Raw genomic sequence first — 21,775 nt, forward strand, 5'->3', positions numbered from 1 at the left:
ATGAAGGCAGTTCTGTACCGTCAACCCCATCGATGTATGGTTGTGTTTCGCCACGGTGTTGTTTTACCCCGTGCCCCGTTATGCATGTGACGCACAGTCACACGTGAATGTAGAACGTTGTTTCTGTGTTAAGAACAAAACCATTGAATGCATAAACCTGCCTACAACAGCTTGTGACGCAGTGGTAATGCGTTGTGCTTTAAATGCACTGTTAATCGGTAGTAATCGTTTGATTCACGTTCACTAACACATTTTTTCCCAGATTATTAGTCATTCCTTCAATTAGATACTATTTCCTTCATTTCACTGTTTTCGACCTAGAAGTATACTTTTATCGTGAAGATTGAATAAAACGGCCATTCGCGCAGGCTCGATCATTCGCACACCAATCAATCACAATTAAGACCGACGATGTGATCAACGAATCACGACCTACATCGGTGAAGGATAGTTCGTTGACCATAAGTCGCGTGGGCTCGGAAAAGAGCAAAGCAAAGGCAGAACAAATTACACTAGCAAAATAGGAAGGGAACACACACACACGCGAGAGCTGCTCTGAATTAGCGAAAGAATCATAATTGTTTCGAAGCATAAATCAACACCAGAGGATCAGTTGCAAGCAAAACAAGAACGCTTTATTTAAAGATCAAGAACTCTTCCGTATAATGTACGAAACGTTTGGAGGTAACCACTAATGTACTAAAGATTAGACAGGCAATTGGTTTACAGCAACAAAATACTTCATTTTGTAGTGACGTTAGGTTTAAAAAAACTAAGTTAGTATCAAAGGACGTGAGCGCCATCTATTGGAAAAATAGAAGCAACAAGTACACATGATCTACAGGTATTAAATACGAAAATTCCCACGTATTGATAAAATACTCTGTTTACATAATACAATTTTCAAAAATTTGTAAAAGATATAAATAAATTATAATCTATATAAAAAAAGACAAAATAAAAAATAAACAAACTTCTTAAAAATCATTAAAAATCTACCTGCTTGTATCTTTGAAAGAGTAAGTAAAGCTAGCTATGACATTTCAAACCGTAAAATAAAAGTAAAAATCACTGCATTAATCAATCAATCAATGACACGTCAGCATCGGATACGCCACAAAATAAGATCCCTTAATTAGAAAATAAAACACCCTTCACCTACAAACAGAACAAGACTTCCGGTGCAGTAAACCGCCCTCCATTAGGTGAGCAGATGACGAACGCGACCAAGACGCGCAATAGATTGTGTGCTGGTGCCTGTCAGCGCCAATGCAACAAGTATCCAAGTATCTCCGTGACATTGAAATGAATGAACGTAAAATTGCACCAGCTCTTTTTCTCTTTCTCTCTATCATTGCTTCTACCTCTACCGCCCCAAAACCACCAGTGTGGTGCAGTGCGTGGGGTGATGCCGGGCAGCGGTATCGGTATGAAAACCCTTCATCGAATGCGGTTTGCGACGTGCCGAACGTCACATAACGAGCCGCCACCGTGTACTGGTAGTGTGTCGTGTTATTACTCAGCGTTACTCACTGTGCGTTACTACTAAAAACGTGACGGTTGAATTGCAGTATGAGCAAACGCACACACACACACACCCCTTTTGCCGCCCAAAACGAACTGTCAGCATAGGCAGGGCAATCTCGGCATTTCAAAAATAAAAAGGCGGGCGATGTGTAAACACTGCTCCAAATGGCAACAGAACGTAGTGGAGGCGCAACAATGTTGGTGTGTGAACTTTGCTCCACAAGGTGCATCAGTCTCGCAAAGCAATAAAGGGGGCGAAAGGAGGAAAAGAAAACATACGCAACGGCGTGGTGTTTTGGTCAGCATTCGCCCGCCCAAAACCAATTCATCGTTTGCGTTTAGGCAATGAGCGAACGCAGTTAAAAAATCAGCCAAACAAATGCATACACACACACAACCCATCAATCGATTATTTTGTTATTGTTTTTTGCTCTCTTTTTTCTTTAAAAAGCTAGTTGGTCATCTTTTCAAGGCGTTTTTTGTGTGCTTTCGTAAGCAGAAGCATTACAGGGTTTCCCACGATTTATTGGTTGGTTCCCATCAATTTTTGGTGGGTTCCCATATTTTTTTGGTGCGTTCCCACGATTTTTTGGTCGTTTCCCAGAATTTGTTGGTCCAATTGTATTGATATCCAATTGGAAAATACCAATAAAATATGGGAACGAACCAAAAATCTATAGGATACGACCAAAAAATCGTGGGAACGCACCAATAAATCATGGGAACTGACCAATAAATCGTGGGAAACCCTGTATCTTCGGCAAGGCACAAAACTAGGCCAAGCAACTGACCCAGTTTCCTGGGCAGGGAGATTCATTACAGCACAGGATAGGAGCAAACTAGAATTTGAATCACAGTAAGCTGTGTCTGTTTCGTGGTGCCGTGGTAACGTGCGCGGTCCATATACAACTACAACGCAGGTCGTGGGATCAAGTCTTATCTGGACAGAAGCTTTTATGGATGTGACTTAAAACCTTTAAACTTCTTTTATTTGACTAAAATAAGTAAATAAGGTTTTTGGATTACTTTCAAAAGTCTCAGGGGGCATCCATGAATCACGTAAAACGCCAAATCTTCACAGAAGCCAAATTTTTGACCACCTCTCCTTGATGTAATAAAACCCATAGAATACCTTTATGGAGTTCCCTCGTCTCCGTACGCGCGTTACGTAGTTTATAGATGGTCCTTAATGTGTACAACTCCATAGAAAATATGACTTATCGAATTATTAAACATTCTTCTCGAAGAACCCCGATCAAACGTCACCCCAATCTATTTTCATTACATTACTCAGCAGAGCGAATCCGCATTCCCCGTCGATAATGCTTCAACGCCAATCTCGCTCATGATTAAGCTAATCACACTCTAATGCGATAACATTAAACATTGTTCAATTAAAGTGAGCACACTTTTACAGTCCGCGTACAGTCTTCTCGTGCAGGTGAAAAATCGGTCTTAAATTCGCCGCCACAGGCAAACCGTAGACAAGCCCACCCCTTCGTAGCACGATGTCCTGCTGACTTCACTCCCCCATTCGCTGAAGGACGCCCGGTTATACGACTACGCGGAATTGAACCGTCCACCTAACCACGGACGTACCTTCCGTGCGCGAGCAGTAAAGGGGTTTCCGCTCACCGGTCGTGTTTGCAGAAGAAAAAAAACTAAATAAAGCCCAACCATACTTCCGGACCCTAGCTGGGTCCAGCGAAGGGATGCAGCGGATCGGAACGACCTTCTCTACAAACCCCCCCGCGGCGGTGCTATCGAAGGCAACAATCGTGCCCGGGTCAGTGCACCGAGGGTCTCCGGCGTGCAGGCCTAACTGTCAGGTGGCGTGTCAACTTTAAGGTGTTGCAAGCTCAAACCACACCAAAAAAAATGCTCACATTTGCTCGATTGCCACGAACGGCTACTTTTCGACAATCCCACCAGTGGAATTGAGCACAGACACAGCTCGCGCTGCTCGATTTCGCGTGGCCCAAAAGATCACAACACACAGATCGCTCAATGCGATCGCGCGCCGCTCACTCTCCCGTGCGCAGCTTTAATTTATTAAGCAACAATTCCGCCATGCGTGGAGGAGCCCCGCAACCAAAACCGCACACGGCCAAACCGGTGAACCGGTTTCGAGCGGAACGGTACGAAAAATAACAGCGAAGCCAAATCAACTGTACCAGCGAGAAGAAATCATCGCCACCACGAACCCGGCGCAAAGCAGCGGTATAGATTTTGCCCCCGCAGGCAGGCCTGATAAGCGAAGGTCAAACCTTCTTGTTTCGGGGGTTTCTTTTTGACTTTTTTTTGTTTTCCTCTGTCCTTTAGGAGCCCGCAAACGCCGCAACGAAAGTGAAACGCAAACTGATCAGGCTGAGCCCGGCCTACAACGTGGAGCATGATTGTTCTCGATCATGGCTGCGTGGTTTGATTGGTTTTTGACACCGATTTCATCTGCAAGAGCGTTATAATGATGCTTTTTTTAAAAGGGGTGGAAATAAGTTAGCAATGAAACCTTGTTTAACCATCCAAAAACGCGAGAAACTACGTGTAGCGTATGAATATAGGCGAATTGAGTTGCTTATATTGACATTTAGATGGCGTAAGTCGAGAGCGGCCGAATAGTGCAGACAGCAGCGTGGAGCGCTACTACCACAACGGTACTTGGATCAAATCGCGACTATTCACTATCTTTACAGCACTTTATAATTCAAGTACGATGGCGAACTTTGTAATTATGATGCTAAATTTAAAAGTTTTAACTGTGTTTGTTACACAAAATCAAGGTAACTAGATAGGGTACAGCTGGGAGAGAGGACTGTGACACTCTGACTTTGTTGATGCTGATGAAATGAGTTGACTGGTGTGGGGAAATGGTTGCTAAGGGGACAATCTTTGACCCTTTGACCCTTGTATACTTTCCAGCTGCCAAAAGCAGATTAGTCAAAATACTCAGAACGAATTAAGGTATTTCCTAAAAGTCCAATTCAAAGTGTAAATGATATCCAACTCTTTCAATAGGATTAGGGTAAAATAGGCAAGACGACTAGATATTGGCTGACATTATCAAGAAAAGTTAAATGAAGTATTGGAATGATCCTCAATCATAAATTGACTCCCTGCTCTCTGCTGCTATGTGAGCTCAGACAACGATTTTATACATGGTAACCCGGGTAACAATGTCAAAGATTCACCTAATCTAACAGTGACATTTGACACTTTGAGTGTTTTAGGACATTGTTATGACTTACATTTGCTCCACAAAAAACTTTGCCTTGTATTGCGTGGAATAGAAGTTCTTATCTGGAATAATTTAATTTAACCCAGCATTTAGTGCAATGGATGGATAAATGATCCACCAATACTACACCAGCCATCCGATGATGCAATCCCGTGCACGTATTTCTACTCCCCCGCTAGTGATTCATGAATGGAATGCCCCTAAAGCTGACATGCGTACTCCGGGCTCCAGGCCGTTCAATAATAATGCCAATAGGTTTCGCTTTCGAGAAAAATACACTCGTGCAGTGAAATGCACTGAAATCAAAGCCGTTCCAAGGGGATAAACGCATTAAAAATCCACTGCATCCAACTGTATCTAAATGAAGCAAAGAATGTGTCATTTGCTGATGTAATCAATGACGGAGCGTTAAGGTACGGCGAAGGAAAATTCTAACCGGCCTCCACCCACTTGATTAGAAGGAAAGGAAAAACACCAACCAACATATACACATACACATACAGAGAGGAACACATTCGTCAGTTCCCATTTTCAAGGTGTCCTTCAGTGAAACCCACCAAGGTCAGTGACGTCTCCTTGCTAGGCACAGGGTTGGTTGGTTGGTTCTGCGTTTGCCCGTTCGTTCTTTAAGGACTCTCCCACCGTGCCGCCCTTTCCCGTTGCTGGAGTAGCAGCACCTGTGAACTGTCATGTGTCACTGGCTTGTGCTGTTACCTAACACTGTCTCGATACTTTCCCTCCTACGTGTGTTGTTGTCTATGTTGTACATCGCCTTTGGGGCGCAATATTATCAAGTTGTGGAGTTGGGAGTTTTCCAGGCCCCAAAAGGGATGTTGCACCCGCCATACTTACTTCCTTGCTGACACGATCCACGTGCAGTCCCATGAACGGTTTCACCAAATCCATGCTGGGACAGTGTTCGGGCCGGACAGCTTTGCTAAGCGATGCCGATGTTACGACCGATAATGTGTGTGCCTGCAGGTCGCGCCTTACTATCGCCGTATTTCCAGTCAGATCTTCTCGACTGGACGGATTTGTCTTGCGAGGCTGCTTGCTTTCTTTCTTTCCCTTTTAATGCTCACTTGTCACACACACACACACACACACACACACACGCATACACACTCCAAGGGCAGGGCAGCGAGATAAGGGACCGTTGAAGAATCTGGCTCGTGCCTTGCACCACACTTTTACAACACTTTTACCAATCGCGCAAACCCCACACGTGGCTCGGATGGTTTAACTTTTGGTTTTCCTCTTCAAAACTTTTTTGAAGGAATTTCACACAACGCACAGATCAACGAACTGTATAAAGATGTAATTAGAGAATGTGTTAGAAAAGATTGGCATGATTTTGAATTGGGTCGTACCATGTGCTCCTGTGGCCACGCTGCAATTTTGCAAACGTTTGCAAAATACCGATCGCACACACACACACACACATACACACATGAACAACAACACTTTGCGACCTATGCAAATTAGGAGCAATTGAAATGTAAGTGAAAAGAAGGGGGAAATAAGGGAAAGACCAGAAGCCGCCCGCGAAAGGGTGATGAAACGAGCAGCAGAGACGTCACAAATAATTTCGTGCGTGGCACATCAACCAACTTGAAGATTGAGAGGGAGCGACCGAGTGAGTTCCATTATCGGTCTAATGTTGGAAGGGGGAGGGGTGGGGGGTTTAGAAGGGAGAAAGGGGCCCTATAATCCGCTTGCCGGGTGTTGCTCCGTTGCGATCGTTACCGGAGCCACAATTTCACAACAATAAAGGTAATAAGAGGAGTCAGTTGTGCACTGCGAATCCTCGAAATAACACACTTTTCTTAATTTCTCATTGTGCATGCAGTTATCACTTGCATTTCACTGATTACAGCTTTTCTAATGTGTTGGTTACATTGTCACCTGTCATAAAGGCTTTTCGTTTTCACACTTCAAGCCCCATATGACAGATGCGAACCATTGCGGTCTGGATAGTAGTAGGCGCTGAGAATCCTGCTCCCTTTTTTTTTTCAATCCACCGTGTCACAGTGCAGCGTGTCACGAAGCGATGTTTGCTCGCGTACACGCGTGCACACCAAAACACACACGCTGAAAATTCACCAAACGCACTTGTCAGAGTTGGAGAGCGTGCCGAGACCGATCCAGATCCAGTCCAGGTTCACTGCGCCTTACAGTTACACGGTCGTTGCGTATCGTACCCTTAGACCCGGTGTGCGGTTTCGTTCAAAAACAACTCGCCGTGGCGCGGACAGACGGGCGAATATATGTTTTTACGGGAAAAATTCGTCCAGCACTAAGAGACTGCGTAAGGTCACCTTGGCCGCGGCCCCTGGAGCTGCTCGCTTGCACATTGATTCCGGCCCGCTAGTGCGAAGGGGATGGACGTAACCTAATGACAGTGTGCTAGGGAGCTCTGTGTGTGTGTATGTGAACGTGTTTGAACGTGTTCCAAAGGCAGGCGTCTGTGACGATGGTGTTAGTATTGTAAAGACAAGACTGCTCACGCACACAAACGCACCCACAGAAACACGTTTGAATGGAAAGAGACCGCGTGTGCGCTGGTGATGGGTACTCCGTAGTTCTCGGACCGACCGCGGAACCAGCTAGTGTCCCGGCTCCGATTCCGTTGGTGAAAATGAATTGCCAACTCTACCAGGCAATACCTATAATTGTCCGGAATCTTTTGGAATCATCTGAAACCTGGACACGTTCTGAATCGTCCTGAATCGTCCTGAAGCGTCGTAGAAACTGCTCCGATTTCTCCTCCGAAGCAAGATCCATAAAGTACTACATGTCCTGTGTAGGTCTGTCTAGTTAAATTTGATAGTTTGCGCGAACAAGGTGCTTCTCAGCACCAAGTCTTCGTCAACAATTTCTCTTCTTACGTCAATTTCTATATAAATATCCATTCATAATGGCGATCAAATCGGAGCCATAAATCCACCTGTAGACTATCTGGTCAAAATGAAATTAATAGCATAAGAATTAGTAAAACAGATGCCAGGTTTATAGCCATAGCCTTTTTTATCTTTTACAGGAACGTGCCATCTGGACCATCTGATCGCTCCATACACTTTTAGAGGTATGGTTAATGGCCCAAGACAAACATCCTCCAAATTCCGATGATTTTTACCTTGTTGATTAGCATAAAAACCAACTATTTAGACGCCAACCAATGAGAAGCACAACTAAAATATATCAAACCAGTGAGGCTCTACAGTAGTCTATATTACATTGGACGTTATAAAACTCTTGTCGATTTGGTAGAAAGTATCCCAAGTATCACAAAATCAACATACTTTTTTACTCTGTCAGTTCTAATGGTCTGTTGAGAAGACTTTAAAAATGTATTGGTTGCTGAATCGTATCATCGACGAACTGACAAACTAATGGAATCGTAACATTTGGAGTCGCATTTGCTAACAAAACTGAATACAAAATAATCCCACCTTAATCTTAAGTCATCTTTAAGGGCCAAACACGTGTCCAGATTTGGAAATAAATACGAAACCGTTCTACAATGGCGTTTCACACGATTCCTTCGATTCGGAATCAGCTCCACAATTTTGTCTATTTTGTCCAACTCTACTGTGCGCCACATGGAACATGTGCCAATGTGCGTCAAAAGGAATGAAAGAAAACTATTTGTGTGTGTGTGTGTGTGTGTAAGTACGATAATACACAATATCTCACAAACACACACACAAAGAAAGCGCGGAGAGATATCAGGTTTCAAACACATTTCTAATCGCTTTATGACAGCCGCACTAACACACCGACAATGCTCAAGTGACACGCTGCATAAACAACGTCAAACACTCACACGGTGGCACGGGAGAGCGCACCGAATTGCATTGGAAAGTGAAATGCTAATTGTGCTAGCACTTGTACAGCTCGGTGTGCCTCTGGGTGCGATATAACCCCCACGCGGTGTTTACTTAACGGCACTGTTTCAGCGGCACGCAGTGCCAGCCTTAAGACATTGCCTTCTAATGTCGTTCTTTCTAACGCAAGAGGGGAAAGACACAAAAACCTTCTCCCTTCTGCTTTCATTAGCCCCTCCCCAGCTGTATTTAGCCCTTCTATATGGAGGAATTCCGTGTTGCACCCTTTCCAAAGAGAAAAAAAATCCCCATCCTAAGGTACGCAACAGACCCAGCACGCACACATCGAACCGTGCGCAGTACCGCTGCGCGCAGACGCAACGAATGACACACCTCCAAAACAGGGGTGGTGTGACGTCACGAGCAGAGTGGGGAACAGGTAATCCGGTTTTTTGGCACCTTTCTGCTCCCCTTCGCCGTTGAGTCGTGTGGGGAGTAACCTTTAGGACATTTGGGTTTCTATTTTGTAACATTAATGCAATTTTTAAACTGTACAAAATTACCGACAGAACCATCCCCACTCCAAGTACGAGTGGTATTTCTCACCAATGCAAAAGATGGACCTCTATAGGGATCTAATAAAATTCGGCGTCGAATTGCATCATTTTGTTGCAATGCTTGCATACACATGGTTCGGTGCAGTTTGAATTTTCCAATTGAAAGATATCATTTGTATCATTAATTTTGAAGGTTAGACACGATTACTCCAACAATTTACTATATTTTTTTTAAATCGAGCATATAACAAATTACACAAAAAAAAGAAAATTATTTCATTTTCAGGTAGGCCTTCGTACTGTGGTGCATCAGGCTTAACATTTTAGCTTGTATCATATTTAGGGCTGTAAAATGATTAAAAAGATTAAAAACCTTAAAAATCATTTATACTGTCAAGGGAACCTTTACTCTCAGCTTTAAGCCGTACAAAGATGAGAATAAATTAATACTTATAATAGTGCAATTGCATCAGTAATGTTGCAAAATGTACAAAACCCACGTTAACTTCATCATGACTCTTCTTTCTTCCTTCTCTTTCCTTGCGCAACACACTCGTGCAGCAACACACATACACAATAACGATCATGCCAGAACCGTAGTAATATAAAATAAATGACTGTTATTAATTAAGACATATTTGTAAATCACAACATTAAAGGTAATTAACAACCTTAACCAAATAATATTTATTCGGAAATGGTTAAGCTCTATCCTGTTGTAGGGAGAATTGAACGACGGAAGGCCTTTACAGCAGCCTAAGACGTCTGCCATTGGACCACGCGGTAGGTCTGCGGTAAGGTATGTTAGAACTGAATCATATTAATGGGGCCCTTTCCGTTGTAAGTTCATAGGCTGAAATTTCAGCCTGTAAGCTGTTTGTATTGTATAGCAGTTTTCGAGCAGTTATCTAAGTGGGTATAATATACAGGTAGGCTTATCCCAAGGTGTATGAATGAAGGTTTTAAGAGTGTTTTATGTATTCTTTTAACCTCCAGAAAGCTTGTTTGAACAAAATATTTCACCCATTCTGTCAACAATTTATATTCAAATTTGGTTATAAAAAAAACATGGTATGAACCACCTGAACTACATACACTTCTATTCTGGATTCCATCACCAGATCTCTTTAATGCACTTTGGGATAAATGTGAACAACACCTTGTTTTGCTATTTTTTTGAGCAGGTACTCGAATCTAATTCTAGCTTTCAGGCTAGAATAATCTAAACTGAAAATTGCAGGCTAGTTTTGTGTGTGGTTTTGTATGGAATGTTTACATGATTTCTTCAGCCTCCAACTGTGAAAATCCCTACAAAAAACTGACTAGAATCGTGAAGGGCCCCCATATTAGATTTAAGGCTAGCAGATTAGATCTCTGGGAACAACTGATTGTTTGAATCTTTTCATGATCACTTTGTCGCTAATTCAATGTTTTTGCAATAGATGTTATGACTCAGAGGATATATAAACCAAAAGAACAAACAATCCTAACCTCAAACGATCTTCAATACTTCTCAAGCACCATCCACTTAGCCGCACTTGACAAAATCCTACCGCAAATCGTGCAAAGACACACAAAAAAAACGAAACGCTTCACGTGATGACATTGCTGCATGATGTGTGTAATTTAGTTAGCCCTTTTGCTAACAAGCACAGCCGTCGATGGCAGCGCCCCCTAAGAGCGGCGATAAGCGCTTTACCCAGGTCCCGTAAAATCCCCCGATAATTGGTGTCGCTTAATCGTTTTATTTTCTACACATCCGGGATCGATTGGCGTAACTTACAGTGCGCCGCGCCGGCGGTAGTAAAAGGATCCCTGGCCCTATTTGCGCAAAGGATTGAGCTGCGCGTGCGGCGTTTGTCTTTAATCAAGCAGGGGTTATTGTGCTCAATATTTTGCACTTTGGTGCGCGGTGCACTCTTCGTAGGTGTCATCCCCATTATTGCGATCATAAATAACACTCCCCAAGGAAGAGGAAATTGTCTTACAATGGTGCAGATAAGATGGACATCAACTGAAATGCGTAGAATCATCCGAAACAATGGATTTTTAAACGTAAGCTCAGCGAAACTATACTGCCTCTGCCGGATGTGAAGTAGATTCGGTAAATAGTTAAACAAGATTAGCCCATGAATTGAAGCGATTCGATTGTTCTCGGTCCTGGCTGGTGCGTACTGTTTTGCACTATCGCACTTTTCCCATCGTTTCCAAGGTTTCCCCAGAGTTTTATGATCGACTTGTCACCATTTATTGGTGATAGCAAACATGTTTTGTTCTTAACTATCTAACCCCTTTCTCTCTCTCCCTCTCCCACCTATTCATTTCAAGGGTTTGTTTGATAAGGGAAAAGAAAGGGGGAAAACGTTTACAAATAGCACGATCGCTTACAACCCCTTTCGCAAAATGACGCTCCGGTTTCCTGTGCGGATACTTATCAGCTGTCGATAAGCAATCTTGGGTACTCGTTACCTGCTCTGACAGTGAGTGGATGCATTTGCGAAGCACGACCGGTCTACCGAGACACACCCACCCATCCAGGTTTTTACGCAGGTCCGGTTTTTCGGGCAATCCCCAATGCCATTTGTTGCCACTTACCTCCTCGAGGACTTCCATTTCCGACATGCAGATGACCTTCGGCTGGGTAGAATGTGGAGGAGCGGCAACACTTTCCAATCGGTTCGTTCGTTCTCTCCTATCCTATAATCGTGGAAAACGAACCACTTTTCCTCTCCTCCGCGCAGGCTCTCGTCGTCTAGGGCTTTCTGCTTTCTGGGGTTGGGTGTAATTATGTAAGCCTTCAACTTTGTACACACCCACACACACACACAAACACACACACAAACACTACACTGTTCGCACGCGAATGCACCCCGACACTGGCGACTGGCCTTTAACGAAACCGTTCCCCCTCCGTTCCACTCCCAACAGTAGGCGCGCGTAGGTGGTGGTGGGCCCTTGACTATTTTTACCCGATCGCCACTTTTCCTCACACAACTTTCCAAAGCCCGTCTTCTAGCGCAATTCTATGTTGTTGTATTTGTACCGGCAGTCGGCGACCAGACGTTACGCGACGAGACGAGTTACAGTGTTTTGTTTTTCTTTTTTCTTCTGTTCCCTCAAATCGGCCAGACGGTTTGGACGGGGCGGAATCGAGGTTCTTTCGAGCTCGCACGATCGATCGGTGCGCGCCCGGCTGGTGTTTGCGAGTGATCGGCGATATTTCTGATTACATAAAATCACTATCACTGTGACATTGAAGCAATGGGGACGAGAGCATTGGCACTGGCAGCAAGAGAGAATTCATCCAGAACGCTTACGGTGAGAGCGGAACGAGTGCACCGGAACAACACCGTGCAACGATTTATGTAACGCTTCACGGTATCACAAGAAGTTAACTTTTTTTTGTGGAAGAATTTATTCTTTCTCGCTCAAAATTACAAACAAACTGGTGAAGTGATGCTAGCAAAAGAGTAGCAATTAGTGCAACTTTTTTTGCTTACACAAAACAACTCTGTTTCTCACGCAAGGAAAAGTGATCTTGAAGCACGGCGGTACACAGTGATGTTACACAATCGATATTTTTCTTTCCTTGCAACCTTCTGAGGTAATCGTAGATGACTTCCCCGGAGATGCTAGAAAGGCACTAATTTGCGCCGAATCTTTAGAACACTTTTCTGACCAAACTTCTCCAAAATACCCGCACACACTTCCGGAGATATCGACGATAACCAGCACGACCACGACACTACTGACGACGATCGTACCCCGATGACGGACAGTTTCGACTGAGCCAGTCCGGGGTTGGAAAACGATCGGATGCGCAAGCTAAATGGCCAATGGTCGTTAGTTGAAAAAAACGGCACCCTTCTGGCCCTCTACTAACCCCATATACCGTGCTGCTCGTGCCGAAGATTTGCACGATCGCGGTCATAGCAAAGGCGCGCCGCGTCAGAGTTCGCTTCGCAAGGTGGTGCCTAGTAGTAGTAGCAGTAGTGGTAGTAGTAGTCACATTGATTAGGGGGTTTTCGGGTGGATGATGTTAGTAAGCGTAGAAAATAACGGTTGGCTCACATACACACACACACAAACACTCATTTCACACATGATCCTCGACTGATCTCGACTCCTGTGGAAAAGAAGCGCATCGTGTCTTCGGGTCGATGAATGAAGCTGAATTAGTCTGTTGGATATGACGTCTAGCAGTTAGGATAAATGATTGAAATCAAATTGTTACCATGTAAAGTCCACCCAACACTTTTATGCTTTCTAACAACTGTTTGATCATTTTTTTGGAATATCTTCAGAACCCTGTTAGTTAATCGTCCTCTGTTCTATAGTTTGTTTTAGATAGTTTAATCGTTTTATCTGTCTTCTTTTGGATTTTCACCACTTCTTTAACTAACTCTATGTTCGTTCTCTACTATATTAACCCTTATGTTCTACATTTAGAATATCTACACGTTTCATACGTTTTTTTTTTTTGTTTTTTTTTTAACTATTGCTAGTTAACTAATAACTAGCAATATTTTCGTTATTATTAATGTAGTTTAACTATGAGAAACATAATAATTAAATGTTAAACTGATAGATATGAGTTTGTACATTACTTACAAAACTTTATAACTTACTAAAATGTGTATTTCAGACATCTCGATGTCGTTGAAATATACTTTCTGCTGCTGACTCATTTTCAAGATAAATTTGCTGCTGCTGCTGAAGTGAATTATTTTAGTTCTAGTAGATCTTCTTGATACACTTACGTTCTTTTTTTTATACAAAAAATACCTTTTCTTGTTGTAATATTTTGTCGCGGTTCTTCCCCAGTTTGAATATGGACAAAATGCGATAGTACAAATCAGCGTAAATGGCCGAGGAATCCCAGGCTGAGAAATGTTTCAAATTCCCTTGAGGTCACGTACGCTCAAACACCTTCAACACAGACAATATGCAAGTCATTAAAGAGATTCTATCTGTGGTTGTGTATGGTTCGCACATGGGATCAATTCTTGTCCCTAGCAAGTCAACAAAACTCTCCAAAGGATGGAAAATATGCATTGCGTCATTATGTCTGACGAAATTCCAACACGTGACCAATGATTGCTGACGAAATTTCACCTTGAAACCTTTTATTGCTGACAAAATTTGCATCTGCTGTAATTCCTGTATTTCTATTGCAATCCCAAAACAACTTCAACACAAAATAATTCTTCTGAAAATATTAATTTTCATTTGCAAATACTCTATCAGGAATAAAGAAGCCGGTAATTTACTGATACAAATCCAACACATCCACGCGCGCTTGGGTCGCACGTGTCAGCGCACGGGCGGAAGTGGATTGTACTATTCAAATACAGAGTCTCGCTCTCTCTCTCCCTCTTCCAACACTATCGCTATCAATAATGATTATTATTATAATTGTCCCGTGACACGATCCAGTGGCGGGCAACAGTGTTGGAAAACAACCTAAGTGACATCCAAATGTAGGCCTGGAGAGGAGACGGGCAACTCCCCAGCTGCAGCATTCATCGATGTTGTTGTCATCAAGATGTGTGCGCCACGATTGCAAGTACCAACATCTAACCCATGGCTCTTGTGCACACTTGTGTTGAAATTTTGCAAGCGCACAAACCGCGCACTGCCCTGCCCGTACTGCACCGACCACCATTCATCGCAATTAGGTCTTATCAACGCTAATCATACGGCATTAAGGGCAGTGCGCGGTTGTACCTTTCAATTCCCTTGTGCCAATCTTCAAACTGACTGCTGCTCTGGAGTGTGGAGTACGGGGCATGTGCGTGTGCTGGTTGGGTGCGGGGAGGACTGAGCACGGTTAACCTGACCTTCGCAACGTGAGATCAAACGCATCAACCATCCGATGCGCTACAAAATAGCACTTTCAGTGTGCACCAAATAGAAGAAATCTTAACGGAAATGATTGACTAATGGTGTCGATAGTGCCTAGAAATGCTCAGTTGGGAATCAAAATGGAATCACACGACATCATTGGATAGAAAGTACGGTACAGTTACGTGAGTATCTTGGTTGTCTACATTCCAGAGTTCAGAAATAACCCACTTGATAAGATAACAAACGTTGATGAACTCTTAGTGGTGAATCCCATCGACCGGACGGATGCACTGATGAATCACGTCATCAAAACATCTGGCAAATCCCCAGGGGAAAGAGAAATGTTACATTTGTGATCGTAAATAAACGAAGAATCTTCCATCCGGCTTTAAGACGCTAAGACATTAAGGTAAGACAATATGTGATACAGCATGGACGTAATAAAGAAAATTCAAACTATAGATATAAAAAAATAATAATAATAATAAACAAGATTACATGTCATCATGAAGTAAACTTTCACACTTTTGCGGCAAATCTTTGATATCCCTCTACATCCGGGGACACACTGTGTGTGTATATTGCTTTCGAACGCAAATCTTTCAATCAAACCTCTACGTCCTAAGGAACCTTTTTGAGGGATAAGAACGGGGTGGGATGGTGGAAAGATACGATGCAAACGAAGATTGTACCTAGTACGTTGATTTCGGTGGAGTCATTGATACACTGCATAAAGATGATGATGATGGTGATGCCTTGATGATCGCACGACGCCATCTAAAGAAGAATTGGCACAGAAAGTGTGAGCCGACCGTGCCCTGGCCGTGTCTGGGTGTACTAAAGATACGATCAATTTTGATAAATATGTATGTAAATGTGCTTCTGGTGGTCGTCTCAAGGTGGTGATAAAGTTTAGTTAGCGATAGTAGTAGTGGTAGTGGTAGCAGTAATGGTAGTAGTAGCAGCCATCTGGTATGCATGGCCGCACTCGGCGGCACTTTTCTAATAAATAAACATTGCACTGTGCAGTTGCTGGATGCAGACCGATGCAGCCGGCGAATGAAGGTTGGAATGTTGTCCATGTGACGTAGCGTTATGCTAATCTGCTGGAATGTACGCCTTTATCGTTGGCCAGCATTAGTGAAGTAAACCAATGGACGAGAATAATTGATCATAAATAGTGTAGAAAGGAAAGAAAAGTGAGAAAAAGATTACTTATATAAACTAAGACAACTTCAAACTAATCGGATGTAACATACAACGCTGTGTAAAGCTACGCTTGTTCATGCCCTTAAAGTAGATCGATCGGATTCCCAATGCATCCCGTCAGATCGGTAATGGTAACGGCTAGCCGGCGACAGTGCTCCAACACGATCGTTGAAGTGACGAGCCCTAGGTGCACGAGAAACAGCTCGTAACAGCGGACCTTGCTCGACGGTGTCCTTGGGAAGCAGCTTTCGATAAGGCGCCTGTGCGAATGACACCAACATCGGTTAGCCAGTAAATGACGACCCGTTCTACTACTAATACTACTACTACTACTGATGGACAGCTTACTGATAGTAATCACCGGCCAAGATGCCGGCAGTCAGCGACGGTTTCGTGGCCGGCAGTACCGCCCCATGGCTCGCCGGTTCGTTCGGCTTCAAGGTCGCACCGTGCTCGTCCTCGAACCAGAGGAAGTACGCGTAGCTGAACGTCACATCTTTCCAGATCATTGACATGTAACCCTTGTCCAGATAGGTGCGCGAAAAGTCGACCATCGACCATATCTGTGAATGCGGGGAGGGGTGAATCCAGGGCACAAAAATCTTGCATTAGTATAAATAAACTCTTATCAAAAGGGGGTCTATTTTTGGAGATTTCTGGAACGCATGGAGCTCCATAGAGTACATAGAAATCGAGCATTGGATTAGAATGTTTGGGAATTGGCACGTTTTGTTGGGCTGTAATCATCTTACCCTGTCCTTCAGAATGTCCGACGGGTCGTGATCGTCGAGTGATGGGGCAACGATTCGGCCATTGTACCGATCTATATGCATGAAGTGTACCATGCCCGGGAACTCCTCCATGTATGTGCTCAGCAAAAAAAAAACAACTAATGTTAAGGAAAAAAGTATCTCCATAAATTTAACCACCATTGAAACATTCAACTTTGAAAAGGATATGATCCCATGGTAAAGTTTTTCTGCGACTTGGCGTGCAGGAACACGAACACCTCCTTCAGGCTCGCCTCCGCCACGTCCGCAATGTCGCTCACGCGCTGCAACCCATGCTCGAGCGTGGCACAGCTGGCGCACAGCAACCGGAACAGCTCCTTCACCGACTCCACAAACATCGGCATGTTCGACTCAATCTTCACGATCAGCGCGTTGTCCGATGCTTTAAAGTAATCCGCGTACTTCTTGCGCAACGTGTCCCACCGCACGCCGAACGTGCGAATGCACTCGTCCACCTCGGCATTGTGCGCCTTCACCTTGCGCAGCGCATCCTGCGTGTGCTTCGCGTACGCTTCGAGCGCCTCGAACGCACCGCGCAAATTGTCCAGATCGAACTGGCTCTGCAGGTTCTGCAGCTTGTGCAGCGCAAAGTACACATCGTACAGGTGGCTGGCCAGTGCGGTGTGAGCATGCTCGATCACCAGCACCAGCGACACGTGCTCGAACAGCTGCACCACGTGCACGATGTGCGGTACGCAGCCGGCGTACGACTGGTGCACGCTGCCCTGCAGGAACACGATGCGCGACTCAATGCGCTGCCGATGGGCGGCACTGCGCCGATTGTACATCTGGCAGAGCAGGCTAAGGAAGAACATGTCGACGGCGGCCAACTCCTGCGCCTGGCGCGTGCTGTACCGGGCGAGAAACTTGCTGCCGACGAAGAGCAGCGAATGGGAGCGCTGGGAGTGTGGGTCCTGCTTTAACCGGTCGGTGGCTGCCTGCAGTGCGTTCACCACCGTACTCTTCACGTCCACGTTCACCAGCAGCTGCTCGATCGCTTCCATCAGCACGCCCTGGTTGATGGCGTACAGCTCCCGGTAGGTGAGGATAAGCTCGGTTAGGTGTTCCGCCTTTGTTGTATCGTTTTTAATTCTGGGGAAAAAAGAAGGCGAATTCTACAGTGGATGTTTAACACGATAAATTGTGCCGCCACTTACGTGAAAATGTTTGGTCCACAGATGTACTTAATGAAGGCAATGAACGCTCCCAGCTCGCGCTTCACCAGATCGACTTCTTTGGTGCTGATCTCAAGGAAAATATACCCTAAAAACTGTAACCAAGGAGAAAAAATGAAAATAATGGTTTGGAGATAGGTCGTGAGATTGATAAAAAAAAATGTAAATATTCTTATCATTCTACAACTTTATCTCATATGCCCAATCTTGTATCGCTCTGTTCAGCCAGACGGACAAACAAGGCAACCTACTTTTTAACCAGTTTTGTTCTATATGAATCCCCCCCTCTTGAAGGACTTTTCGAGGTTTCAAAGGAAAGATACAAGTTCCTTTACACAGCCCCTCCTGCTCCTTTTTCCCTAATAATTGCGCTAAAACCTCGCCACACTCGTACGGCTTCCGAGCGGCGGCTCACCTCGTCAAACACGACGTTCAGGTTGTTCTCCATCTGGATCGCGGTGTACGCGTTGTCGAACTGGCACATCATGATCCGCTGCGAGGCCAGCAGCGGGCTGAAGATTTGTATCAGCACATTCGAGTTCAGCTCCTGCGTTGGACACTATAAATAATAAAACAAAAAAGGAAAAATGATCCTGCTGAATGTTTTGCTCACTGCTTCCTGTGTTTTGTCGTCGCACTACTCACCACCGATTCCTCATCCAGCAGGCCCAAATCGTACGCCTGCTTGGACATTTTTTCCCGCATCGCTTCGTTGAAGTTGTGGTAGATTAAATCGTTCGTCTGGTCAAACACCAGTATGCCTTCCATCGTGTCGGTGTTTTTAGCCTTCCCTGTTATCCTTATCCTTTCTTTGTACTACGGAAAACAAGGACTTTACCCTACCTTAAGTGTGGGTGTGTTTATCCTTTCTGCTTCACTATTTCACACACTACTACTACGTACGGTGCACGGTGACAATTTGTGGGTGAAAATTTGTTGCGTTCGCAGCGAAAAGGCAAACCTGCGCCTTGCCATGGCCGGACGTCGCACGGTCGGTATCAGTTTACATTTATCAGTGCGAGCGAGACCACCACTGTCGCATTGTTGGTGTTGCGTTCTCGCTCGCACCGGTTGTCCCGTTTGCTTTTGTGCGCATTCGTAAACACGGCACGGGCACAGAGGGAATGCACGATGCGGACATGTTTATTGACGTTTATTTAAATTTATTTGTTTTTGTGAAATTGAATTTTTTTTTTTTATTTTGAAGAAATTATTATTTTTATACATTGAATTACCCACAACAATTGGGGATAAAAGATGAATTTATTTGCAATACACTCTCAACACCGCCTCACACCTCCAGCACCCGCAAACGGTGCTGCGTTAGGAAGGCAATGTCGGTCATGCATTCCTGGTGCAGCAGCTCGGACACTTCGTACTTTTGCGACTCCTCGTACGCGTACAGTATGCTGGTGTCGTACAGCATCATCTTGCAGTGGGCCAGCGCTAGGATGCAGTTCCTGAGCCGCGCAATCGTTTGGCGATCCTCCTTCGTCACGACATCGTCCAGGTTTTGCGTGAAGCCTCCTCCTTCTACAAAAAAGAGCAATAAACAGCCATCAAGTTGAACAAATTTCGCTGTAACGTGCCCCTTGCTTACCGCCTCCTTCACTGTTCATCATCGGCGAGATCCAAATGAACCCATTGTTGCCCAGTATAATCGACGCACCGCACGGCAGGTTGTGAAAGTGCGTTTTGCGCCGCTGTATCAGCGACGGGAACACCTTCACCAGTATGCCCTGCGCCAGCTTGCCGTACTTCAAGCTGCGCGTGTGCAGCGACAGCGTCCCGTCCGAGTGGACGTTCTGCACCTCGGCCGAGATCAGATCGCCCTCCTGCAGGTACTTGCGCATCTGCTTCTCGTCCTCGACGCCGCGCCGGCGCAGCTCGCCGCCCGGCAGGTTAACAGAGGACAGCAGCAGCATCGAGTCGAGCCGCGAGTTGGTGTCCACCTTCCAGCGCTTCTCCTGCACCTCGGTGACGCGCGCCACCACCACGTCCCCGATCTCGCCCACGTACCGGCCCTTGAGCGCTTTCACCGTGATCAGCTTGTTCACCTGGACCATCACGCCCGCGACGGAGGATTTGATCGTATCATCCTCCATGTACGTGCCGTGGCCGCTGAAACGGAGTCGCTATTAACACACATCGAAAGGGGAGAGAGCTGCCGATTGCACTCTGTTTTGCTTACCGCATGAAGCCCTGCTGGCTCGTCACGACCTCGCCGGGTGTGAATAGACGCTGGCTTTTGCTTTCATCGCTGATGAGTGGAATGTTTACCCGGTCGCAAGCTAACCGGATGGACACGTTTGAGTTCATTGCTGCACTATGCGAATATTTTACACAAAAAACCGGGGTGAAATCGATCGACTGGCCCTTGGCGCGGTGTGAATTCTTTGTTTACCAAACAAACGCACATGCCGTCTGTTTGACAGTTCTCCGCGCGACCCAGCAGAGTGACCAGAAATACCGATTTATCTGTATTCCTACCGATTTTTTATATGCCTACCGATTCACAGATGACCGCCCTAAAACTACCGATTTTCCATTTATCCTACCGAAAATCACAGATATTTCATTTTTCAGTCGTTTCAGCTTAATCTGTGGCGCTTGGGTTGCTGTTTCAAGGATTGCTAACCTCATTTGTTACTTATCGCGCTGATGCACGTTTGTTTGCCTGGCACTTTTTATTTTTCTCCGTTAAAATGTTAGGCTGGAAATAGACGAACCGAGATCGTCGCGGTACCGCGAAATTCAGCATTGTTTATAACAGTTGCATAACAGTAGAGCTGTCAAATCTTCCGCGCCTCCAATCACGCCTGCTGTTTCGCAGAGATACCCAACTTCGGTATTGCTGAGATTTTCGCGGTAGCGCGAACCGATTATTTTTACTTTTTCTGGCGATTTGTGTGAAAACTCGTGTCGAGAAATGAGTTTTGTATTTTATTTTGCACAAGCTATGCGAAATAAATAATTTGATTCGCAAATTGATAGAAAAATATTTGTTCTTGGCACATTCAATCGTCACCAGACCTCGGATGGTTCCATACACGAACCGCGATTATCTCGCCTATCTGTCAGATTTTATAACAGAATTGACAGCTCAAGTCATACGCGATTTTCGCGGTACCGCGATGATCTCGGTTCGTCTATTTCCAGCCTTATGTTCATATTAAGTAGAAAATGTCAGTTGCGTGGATTCCGATAATTTTTCGTCAAAGAAAATCATTTAAATTTGAATTTGAATCTCGCTGTCCGCGATTTAAGCTCACCTGTCAGAAAAAGAGAATTAAATTTTCAGTCGAGGGGTAGATACAAACACACGGTGGGGTTCCGGCCCAAGATCGGATCCGAAGTCCGTTGTTTTGGGCTGAAAATTAAAAATGGCGGATGGAGCGCCTTCACGGAGAGAATGCGCTCTATTGCATGCCTTTAAAATGCACGAGGCAGAGCGCCAGTGAGTGCCACTGAAAAGAACGCTCGCTCGCGCTGTTTCATTGTATTTTCCTCAGAAATTGAAGAAAATGAAGAAGAAATTGATCGTTAAAATAATTGATTAAATTTAAATGGTTGCGTTCTCAACAGTGCTCCTGCCGAAATCTGCCAA

At 44.7% G+C, this 21,775-nt stretch overlaps 3 protein-coding genes and 1 long non-coding RNA gene across 9 annotated transcripts in view; 1 reads left to right on the plus strand and 3 right to left on the minus strand.

Moving 5' to 3' along the window:
• Window positions 1-12,938, minus strand: part of LOC120905053 (hexokinase type 2) — a 29,147-nt gene extending 16,209 nt beyond the window's left edge. For 2 of the 4 annotated variants that reach the window (XM_040315709.1, XM_040315707.1), the window contains exons 1-2: window positions 6,964-7,077; window positions 5,615-6,067 (exon numbers count right to left, since the gene is read on the minus strand). In XM_040315709.1, the coding sequence (XP_040171643.1) occupies window positions 5,615-5,668 (54 nt within the window). In that variant the 5' untranslated portion in view covers window positions 5,669-6,067; window positions 6,964-7,077. Of the gene's footprint in view, window positions 1-5,614; window positions 6,068-6,874; window positions 7,078-11,741 lie in introns of those variants that run through there. The other 2 variants (XM_040315708.1, XM_040315716.1) reach the window with 2 other exon arrangements.
• On the plus strand, window positions 7,073-8,286 carry LOC120905054. Its single transcript, XR_005739861.1, has 2 exons — window positions 7,073-7,569; window positions 7,803-8,286. It is a non-coding gene; the product is annotated as an uncharacterized LOC120905054 (long non-coding RNA).
• A 2,590-nt stretch (window positions 12,939-15,528) lies between the features above and the next one.
• LOC120902940 (Hermansky-Pudlak syndrome 1 protein homolog) lies at window positions 15,529-19,223 on the minus strand. 3 transcript variants are annotated; one of them, XR_005739513.1, is made up of 8 exons: window positions 18,814-19,223; window positions 18,584-18,727; window positions 18,151-18,263; window positions 17,158-18,085; window positions 16,955-17,065; window positions 16,551-16,765; window positions 16,213-16,462; window positions 15,529-16,112 (listed from the first exon to the last, which is right to left on the minus strand). XR_005739513.1 is itself a non-coding variant. In XM_040312037.1 (8 exons), exons 1-7 carry the CDS (start codon window positions 18,934-18,936, stop codon window positions 16,285-16,287), a joined length of 1,812 nt encoding a protein of 603 aa, XP_040167971.1. In that variant the 3' UTR covers window positions 15,529-16,112; window positions 16,253-16,284. The 3 variants fall into 3 exon arrangements, 1 of the variants encoding a protein (XP_040167971.1); XR_005739512.1 differs by having other exon boundaries at window positions 16,955-17,069; window positions 17,162-18,085; window positions 18,814-19,220; XM_040312037.1 differs by having other exon boundaries at window positions 16,253-16,462; window positions 16,955-17,069; window positions 17,162-18,085; window positions 18,814-18,936.
• Window positions 19,224-19,394: 171 nt separating this feature from the next.
• LOC120902942 (exosome complex component RRP4) lies at window positions 19,395-20,598 on the minus strand. The gene is made up of 3 exons (XM_040312038.1): window positions 20,360-20,598; window positions 19,769-20,289; window positions 19,395-19,701 (listed from the first exon to the last, which is right to left on the minus strand). Exons 1-3 carry the CDS (start codon window positions 20,485-20,487, stop codon window positions 19,460-19,462), a joined length of 891 nt encoding a protein of 296 aa, XP_040167972.1. The 5' UTR covers window positions 20,488-20,598; the 3' UTR covers window positions 19,395-19,459.
• Between the last annotated feature and the right edge of the window lie 1,177 nt (window positions 20,599-21,775).

The sequence above is a fragment of the Anopheles arabiensis genome, chromosome 3 (genome assembly GCF_016920715.1).
Source record: "Anopheles arabiensis isolate DONGOLA chromosome 3, AaraD3, whole genome shotgun sequence".
Taxonomy (NCBI): domain Eukaryota; kingdom Metazoa; phylum Arthropoda; class Insecta; order Diptera; family Culicidae; genus Anopheles; species Anopheles arabiensis.

Excerpts from the sequence above, each read along its gene's own strand:
- LOC120902940 (XM_040312037.1), bottom strand. The coding sequence starts at position 18,936 with ATGGAAGGCATACTGGTGTTTGACCAGACGAACGATTTAATCTACCAC. Across the intron at positions 18,086-18,150 it reads TGTGGACCAAACATTTTCAC|AATTAAAAACGATACAACAA; the intron begins GTAAGTGGCGGC and ends TTTTTTCCCCAG. Across the intron at positions 16,463-16,550 it reads TTGGCCGGTGATTACTATCA|GCGCCTTATCGAAAGCTGCT; the intron begins GTAAGCTGTCCA and ends TCATTCGCACAG.
- LOC120902942 (XM_040312038.1), bottom strand. The coding sequence starts at position 20,487 with ATGAACTCAAACGTGTCCATCCGGTTAGCTTGCGACCGGGTAAACATT. Across the intron at positions 20,290-20,359 it reads AGCCAGCAGGGCTTCATGCG|CGGCCACGGCACGTACATGG; the intron begins GTAAGCAAAACA and ends ACTCCGTTTCAG. Across the intron at positions 19,702-19,768 it reads GATGAACAGTGAAGGAGGCG|AAGGAGGAGGCTTCACGCAA; the intron begins GTAAGCAAGGGG and ends TCTTTTTTGTAG.